The sequence below is a fragment of the Miscanthus floridulus genome, chromosome 13 (assembly GCF_019320115.1).
Source record: "Miscanthus floridulus cultivar M001 chromosome 13, ASM1932011v1, whole genome shotgun sequence".
NCBI lineage: Eukaryota > Viridiplantae > Streptophyta > Magnoliopsida > Poales > Poaceae > Miscanthus > Miscanthus floridulus.
Genome location: NC_089592.1, coordinates 75,180,941 through 75,189,979, shown reverse-complemented (window position 1 = coordinate 75,189,979; position 9,039 = coordinate 75,180,941). Strand labels below are relative to the sequence as shown.

The 9,039-nt window shown below is 46.8% G+C and overlaps 1 protein-coding gene across 1 annotated transcript; it reads right to left on the bottom strand.

Annotated features, from left to right (window-relative positions):
* Positions 1-219: 219 nt before the first annotated feature.
* Positions 220-711, bottom strand: LOC136500045 (protein PXR1-like). Its single transcript, XM_066495482.1, has one exon. The coding sequence runs from the start codon at positions 709-711 to the stop codon at positions 220-222; it is 492 nt and encodes a 163-aa protein (XP_066351579.1).
* Positions 712-9,039: the final 8,328 nt, after the last annotated feature.

Genomic DNA, 9,039 nt, shown 5'->3' with positions numbered 1-9,039 from the left:
AAACAACTTCTCAAATGCCGAGGTGAAGACCTAAAAGATAGGCTCTCATCAAATGTTTCCACTTGGCAGAGTTAGTCCCATCAAAATGAGGTAACTTGCCCGTGGGCACATTGATGAAAGACTTCTGATCAAGGTTAGTCATATGCATATAGGAATAATTAAAGGATATGACGGCATATTTGTTGTTGGAGTCAACTTTGCCCTTTCCTTTCTTCTCCATCAATTAAAGGATATGGCGGCATATTTATTGTTGGAGTTGACTTTGCCCTTTCCTTTCTTCTCCATCTTGCCCTCCTTTGACACTTGGTAGGACTCATCATCATCTCTATCTTTGGAACTACTTGAGATGTCACTTGATGATGCATTAGTTGCCTTCTCTTCTTCTTCCTTCTTCTTCCTTGCTTCTTTTCTTTTTCTTCTTGCTTCTCTCTTGAGCTTTCTTTCTTCCTTTCTTCGCTTCTTGTCTTCAAGTCTTTGCTGCTCCTTCTTCTTCTCCTCTCTTACTTCTCTTTTTGCTTTTCTTGCTTCCTTCCTTCTTCTTCTTTCTTCATCATTGAGAGCTCTTTCGACATCGGTGGCCTCAAGATGTGGGAGCATGGTGTTGCTCGCTGTGGACATGCTGAGCTCACTATTGTCAGTGTCATGCAGCTCAACTCGCTTCGGATCAACGTCCACCGGCTTCACACCACTAGTACCTCCTCTAGGCTCCATACCTCACGCGGTGAAGCACATATGAGGTAACATGCTCTGATACCACTTGTAGGATCACTGGTTAGCCTAGGGGGGTGAATAGGCCTATTAAAACAAACACACAAACTTTTATCAAATTCAACCTATGGCACTGCCGCGCTGTGTCCATAGCACTGCCGAGCCAAGACAGCAGCACTACCGCACCTGCGGACAACTTCATGGCACAATTCAAAAACTATGAATGGAATCTTGAATCAGATAAATTTCTAAGCTTCCTATAGATATATGTAACACATATCAACAACTAGAAGTGGTAGGAACACCACACACAAGTAGATCGACCACAAACCCTAGAAATTACCTCAACACAATATGAAATGCAAGTGAAATAACTTAAGCACAAGATGACACAAGGATTTATCCCATGGTTTAGCTCACCACCAAGGCTTGCCTAAGTCCATGTTGTTAAGGTTAGCCACTAAGGCTTAGGACTTTACAACCCTTCCTTGTTCTCAAGTCAAGAGACTTTACTCTTGAGATGAGGGGTGAGTTTACTAGCTTCAAGAGATGGTTATAAATCTCCTGGGACTGCCACATAAGTTGGCAAGCTCCATGAGCGATGCTCTAGCTGGTTAGGAGTAAGGCTCCAAGAGTAATAAACACAACTACCGGCCAAAACATGAACCAAGTGCTCTTTTGAGTTGGAAAATCAAAGGATCTGCTCTCTAATCGAGTTTGGAACATTTTTCTCTCAAGGATTGATGGGAAAATCAAATGAGAAGCTTGGGAGCTCAAACTCACCAATGGAGGAGAGAGAGAAGAGCACTTTTTTGTTTTTTGTTGAACTAAACCATTTGGGAAGAAGGGGAGAGACGTTGGAGAGGAAGGGGAAAGTATAAATACCCCCTGCCTTCCAACGGTCACTTAAGTCACGGCAGTGCTATAGCTCAAGTGCGGTAGTGCCACTCAGCGGTAGTGCCTCTCTCTAGGTGCGGTACTGCCGCACCAGGCAATACAACAAGAGTAAGGGTGGAGTGTTGGTTGTCTTGGCTATGAAACTAAGGATGTATGTGAAGATATTGAGCACTTGGTAGCACATATTAGCTTAAGCATCGTGTCCTCTTTATAGTACGGCTTTTTCTATACTCAAATTCAAAATATAAAATAATTTAAACTTCCTCTTAGTTTGAAGTCATCAACATTTGTAATTGGGGGCTCCTCCATTTCATATAACATTCTCGAATATAGATTCCCTGCTTGTCATCTCGATAAATCTCATTAGTTCTCTAATTGCATGGTCATTATCACAAAAACCCACAATTAGGACTTGATTGCACTTTTTAGCCATTTTTCGTGCCGAGACGACCTGGAAAGCACGACAAACTTAGCAGGTCATGCCTAGCCCGAGGCCCATTTTACATGTTCTAGAAGGGGAAGGAAGCAGGAAGGTGAGCGAGGGAGGAGGTTGAGCTAAGGCCGACGTAGTTATGCCCACATAGAAGGTGTGCTCGAGGCCAGCAGGCGGCTACGCCCTCATAGCCTGCGCATGCAAGGGCAGCGCCCTTGTAGCCAGCGCCCCGTCGCCCTATGGTCACGCGCTTGAGGTCGACAACGCCCTCATGACCTTTGTGCTCAAAGCTGGAGAGTGGATATGTGTAAGGAGGAGATGCAGGAGGAGTCGCTCAAGCATGGAGGAGGCAGCCGCTCGAGGCTGACGTGCTTGCTCAAAGCTGGCAGCCTTGTAGGGGGCGTGGAGGAGGAGCAGGCGGCCACCGACCAGTGGTGCGTGGAAGCGTGGAGCCAGGATGAGGCGAGCTCGCCGGTGGCACTAGGGATGTGGAGGAGGAGGAGGCAATGGGTGGTGCTCTGGTGTGGGGGTGAGGTGGAGGTCTAGCCAGCATCTATGCTAGGGTAGCCGGTAGTGGAGGCGAGTTGCGGTCATAGGAAGCCGCGCGCCTCACGGTCACGAGACTACGGGAGTCACGGTCACGGGAGATGATGTGTGCGGCGTGTGGTGAGTGGTCATCCCTAGGATGAGGTTAGGGTTAGGGGGAAGCGCGTGGGATGGGCCTTTAGCAGACCATGGCTGGCATCAGGCCATACTAGGCCATACCAGGCCTCCCACTAATATGCGGCCTAGGTCGTGCTGGCACGTCGTGCCTAGGGTAAGGCCCAGGCACGGTCTTCTCTCTCAGGACGTGCTTGGGCCAAACAAAAACAGGCCTCATGCGGGGCTACATGCCCATGTATAGCTAAAAGTAACATGACGAGGAGGAAAGAAACTAAATCTGAAGGAAACACGTACGAGGGAGAACATGGAAGCTTCTACCGCCTACCAAACTATCCGAACGTCCGGACAGAAAGAAAAAACTCATGGCGATGAGACTGATCTCTTTCAGAGTTTCAATCCATTCATCCTAGATCATCATCACCAGTCTCTCTCCAGCCATTCCAATCGTCTCATCTCGTGGACACTGTTGTTAAGAATATCCAATAGGATCACATGACCATAATATCTGGTTGATTGATGGTTGATTGATATCTCCTAAAGATTGGTTGTGCTCTCAGGCTTAGATTGCGGGTGAAGGCAAGTATCATGGCTTTGGTTAGATAGGATAGGTATCTCCTGATTGATGTAATCTTGTGATGTAATCTAGAGTTATCAAAGTAGTTAGCTTCTTGTTGTACAAGTTATACCGCCACGCTAGGGGCTCTTCCTGGCTATATTAACACGAAGCCGTGAGCCTGATAGGGCATCATGTTCCAACCATTTTCACATGGTAATCAGAGCTAGGTTAGTCCACAATATTCTCGATGGCTTCCTCTTCTGCACTTCAACAATCGTTCTCTCTGATCGGTTGTTCCATCGTAGAGAAGCTAGGCAAAGGGAATTTTCCCCTATGGAGCGCCCAGGTGTTGTCTGCTCTTCGCGGTGCGCAGATAGCGCACTATCTTGAGCCCGACATTATGGTGCCGGCGAAGCAGATCCCCAAGGCGGCCGACAAGCCGACTGAGCTCATCCCCAACTCTAAGTATGAAACTTGGGTTGCGAAGGACTAGCAGATCGTTAACTATCTGCTCTCTAATATCTCCAAGGAGATCTAGGTGCAAGTCTCCAATTGCGCCACATCGGTCGAGATCTAGAAAGTGATCTCAGAGATGATGGCTTCCCAGTCTCAGGGCTGTATCATCAACACGTGCATGGCATTGGCCACAACGCGGAAGGGCTCATCTACAATCGTAGACTACTTCAACAAGATGAAATCTCTTACTGGTGACATGGTGGCCACCGGCAAACATCTTGAAGATGAAGAGATCATCTTCTATGCACTAGCCGGACTTGACATGGATTTTAATCTGATTGTCTTGGTTGTCACGGCGTGCATGGAGCCGCTATCTTTGGGCGAGCTCTACACCCAGCTAGTGAGCTGGGAACAACAGATGGATCTCTAGCACGGTGGATCCGGTTCATCTGCTAACACGGCTACACATGGAGGCCATGGCGGTTTCAACCATGATGGTGGTGGCCGAGGACGCGGATGCGGCCACAACTGTGGCAACAACAACAACAACAGCGGGCACCCTCGGCAGAACTACAACGGCGATAAACCCATCTGCCAGCTCTACGGCAAGGAGGGCTACACCGGACTTCGCTGCTTCAACGGTTTGACGCTTCTTTCACTAGCCCACTAGAGCAATCCCGATCTGCCTCCTCTGCGTCATATGGGATTGACACCAACTGGTACTCCAATATTGGTGCTACCGACCACATCACGGGAGAGCTAGAGAAGCTCACCATGAGGGACAAGTACCATGGAAACGATAAGGTTCATGTTGCTAATGGCGTAGGTATGAGAATCAATCAAATTGGTCAAAGTTTTGTTCGTACCCCAAATCAAAATCTCATCCTAAACAATATTCTTTATGTTCCTGAAGCTAACAAAAACCTTGCATCTGTTCATCATCTTACATCCGATAACCATGCTTTTATTGAATATCATCCCAACTATTTTTGATTAAGGATCAAGCGACGAAAAAAACCATCCTTAGAGGGGAATGTGAAGGTGGCCTCTACCCGATGAAGTCTAGGCCATTATCGAATAAAGGGGCGTTTGGTGCTGTCAAGTCTCCTTTGTCCAGGTGGCATAGTCGTCTCGGCCACCCTTCTTTTGTAGTCGTTCAGTAAGTCCTTAGCAAAAATAGTATTCCCTTTGTTGTCGATTTGAATAAAGAAACTATTTGCGATGCTTGCAAAAAGGGCAAAAGTCATCAGCTACCCTATCCTAGATCCACGAGTATCTCATTGAGTCCCTGAGAACTTATGTTTTCTTATGTATGGGGTCCTACGCCCAATACTGTTAGCAAAAACAGTTATTACGTTAGCTTCATTCATGATTTCAGCAAGTTTACATGGATTTATTTGCTTCATCATAAATCTAAAGTTTTTCAAAAATTTCATGAATTCCAAGCTATGATTGAATGCCAATTTGATAGAAAAATTCTTGCTATGCAAACTAACTGGGGAGGGGAATATCAAAAGCTGAATGCCTTCTTTTAGCGCATTGGCATCTCGTATCATGTCTCATGCCCTTATGCACATCAACAAAATGGCTCCGCTGAACGCAAACATCGCCATATTGTTGAAGTAGGTCTCTCACTTTTAGCCCATGCTTCTATGCCCTTAAAATTTTGGGATGAAGCTTTCATCATTGCCACCTATCTTATTAATCGCCTCCCTAGTAAAATTATCAATAATCAAACTCCTCTTGAATGTCTGTTTCATCAAACACCAGACTACTCCTCTCTTCGTACTTTTGGTTGCGTATGCTGGCCAAATCTACGGCCTTATAACGCTCGCAAGTTGTAATTCCGCTCCAAACGTTGTGTATTCCTAGGATACAGTAACATACACAAGGGGTTCAAGTGTCTAGATGTCAATGAAGGGTGTGTCTATATTTTCTGAGACATGGTCTTCGATGAACACGTCTTCCCCTTCGCCAAACTCCACCCAAACGCCGGTGATCGATTACGATATGAAATTCTCCTCCTTCCTCCAACTTTGACAAATCCTTCACATGATTTTAGGGACAACAATTCTTTAGATCATTTTGATAATGATTCCCTACATACTAACCCTGTCAGTGTTTTGTACAAGCACCGGTAAGCAGATTTATAGTAATGCGCGTTAGGCTCGGATGGTGCGCTAAAGGATACAAGATTTATACTAGTTCGGGCTAAATGTCCCTACGTCCAGTTTGTTGCTGCTCGTGTTATTAACACAAAAAACGGTTCGTAGTAGGGGGTACAAACGATCAAGAGAGGGACTAGTCCCAAGTCTCTGATGTAAGGGTCAAAAGGGGGCCAAGAGCTTGGTAGCAGCTTGACTGTGTGTGTTATGTGTTGTGCCATCAAAAGTCGGTCCCTCTGTTGGAGGAAGCGCATCCCCTTTTATAGATGAAGGGGACGGCTTTACAAGCATGAGGGCTAGGATGCATACTCTACCTAGCCTTGTGGCTCACGTCTACCCAGCCTGGTTACCCATTCTGATGAGTGAGAAAGGATGATAAGCGCCTATAATACTATCGATACCTCTATAGAATGTTAGGATGGTTACAGAATATTGCCCTACGCAGGGTATGGGCTATGGTACAATGGTTTTGACTTATGAGACTCGCCCAGCCTTGCTCCGCATGTCTTCTGGTTCCTATGAGTCTCTGTCGAAGGGACGCGGGGTCAGGGTCCGGAGTAGCGTCGTGGGCAAGGTCTTCCAATTTGGTTGACCCGAGGGGTCGGGAAGCGGGCGCCGCTCCCTTGGGTCCATAACGTGGTGACGGTATATCCATCATTCGTGGAGATCGCAAATCCTTTTATGGAGCGTAGTGGTTGTCGTATATCTTTGTCGGGTTCTATGTCCCAGAGCTGAAGGCGGTGCCTACAACTCTACAGGGTGAGGAGCACGTACTTGCAATACTTTTCAGGCTCTGTGGTGCCCAGAAGGGTCTAAAGCACCCATCCTGTCGTTCCCTGGCAGTACCTTTCCTGCCGAGGCGTAGGGTATGGTCCTTGAAGCCGTGGTTGACCCGAACGTCTCATCTTACCCTGTACCCATCATCATGAGGGAACAAGGAGAAGTTGTCAGGTAAGACGAAACCGGTCTTTATACATCGAGCGGGACGAGGTTCATCCTCGGTCATTGGGCAAGGTAGAGACCAGTCCTTATCCCTTGGGCGAGCCCGAGCCCGCCCCTCGGGGGTCAGGCGAGGCAGAGACTAGCCTTTAGCCCTCGGGCGAGGCGGAGCTATCCTAAAGGCGTCAGGTGAGGCAGAGACTAGCCCTTAGCCCTTGGGTGAGGCGAGGCTGGCCCAAAGGCGTTGGGCGAGACGAAGACTAGCCCTTAGCCCTCGGGCGAGGTGGAGCTGTCCCAAAAGCGTCGGGCGAGGCGGAACCAAACTCCTGTCATTCGGGCAAGGAACGTAGCGGCGCCCTTATCCATCCAGAAGTTTTTAATGTTCGATGGTTATTGGTTCCACCTTCTAGGGTATCCTGGTATTAGGTCCCCGACAAACCCTATGTCTAAGCGTGCAGCACATGAAAAAAATTCGGCGTCAAACGAACTAAATCTAGCTAGAAACGGGCGTCATTTCATGCTCCCCGAGCAATTTCCTGTTTTGGCAGGAACAGGCGGTGATCCCCAGGCTCATTCACCTACACCTTCCACTGCGGAGCCGACAGGATCGGTCTTGGATCTGGCGGCGTCAGCTCCTGCGCTCGTGATGAATGTGTCAGCTCCACCAACATCCTCTCCACGTGCGCCACCTATCTCGAACTCGCCTCGCCTGGCTCCATGGATGGGGGTACAGAATATTTTGACCAGTGGTGGAGAATCTCCCTTGGGTCTGCCGCTCGTCGAATCTTCTGTGCCAGCCACATACCAACCCACCGGATCTTCGCTTGCCAGATCTTCTACGCCAGCCATAGATCAACCCACCGGATCTTCTACATCGCCTACAGCACTGGCTCTCTAGTGACCCACCACGCGTCTACAACAAGGTATACGCAAACAAAAAATTTACACTAATGGAACTATTCGATATGGTCAGTTAGCAACCACCACTGAAGGTCCTATTGATTTGCAACATGCCTTAGTCGATAATAATTGGAAGCGTGCTATGGATGTTGAATTTGATGCATTGATTAGGAATAAAACTTGGCATCTAGTTCCACCTCAAAAAGGTAAAAAAGTGATAGATTGCAAGTGGGTCTATAAAATCAAAAGAAGATCAGATGGAAAAATTGATAGATATAAGGCACGCCTAGTAACAAAGGGGTTCAAACAACAATATGGCATTGATTATGAGGATACTTTTAGTCCTGTTGTGAAAGCAGCCACAATTCATCTTGTGCTCTCTCTAGCTATGTCTAAGGATTGATGTTTGAGGCAACTTGATGTTCAGAACACTTTCTTGCATGGTTTCCTTGAAGAAGAGGTATACATGAAACAACCGCCAGGTTATGAAGATAAGACCAAACCACATCACTTATGCAAACTTGATAGATCCCTGTATGGTTTAAAACAAGCACCACGGGCCTGGTATTCTAGGTTGTGTGGTAAACTTCAGAGTCTAGGCTTTGTTCCCTCCAAATCTGACACATCATTATACTTTTATTGGAAAGGAAATCATGTCATCTTTATGCTTGTATATGTTGATGATATAATTGTGGCTAGTTCATCATAGGAAGCAGTGGATGCTCTTCTCCGAGATTTAGAGAAGGACTTTGCAATCAAAGATCTCGGGAACCTTCACTATTTTCTTGACATACAGGTTCAAAGAAAGAAAGGTGAATTGCTTTTGACACAAGAACGGTAAGCTTCTGATATCCTCAAAAGAGTTAATATGCAGTTGTGTAAACCCGTCAAAACACCCCTTAATACTACCGAAAAGCTTTTAGTCACTAGTGGCACTCGGTTAGGAGTGGAGGACTCAACCAGATACAGGAGCATTGTTGGAGCTCTCTAGTATCTCACCCTCACACGACCAGATCTGTCTTTTTCGGTCAACAAAGTTTGTCAATTCCTTCACTCGCCGACGTTCGTTCATTGGGAAGCTATGAAGAAAATATTAAGATATGTACAAGGAACAATCGGCCTAGGGTTAAAAATTAGAAAATCTAACTCGATGCTTGTAAGTGCTTTTTTAGATGCTGATTGGGCCGGTTGCCTTGATGACAGATGATCTACAGGCGGCTTTGCTGTATTCCTAGGTTGCAACCTAGTGTCATGGTGCGTAAGAAAACAGCCTACGGTTTCAAGATCAAGTACAGAAGTTGATTACAAGTCTTTGGCCAACG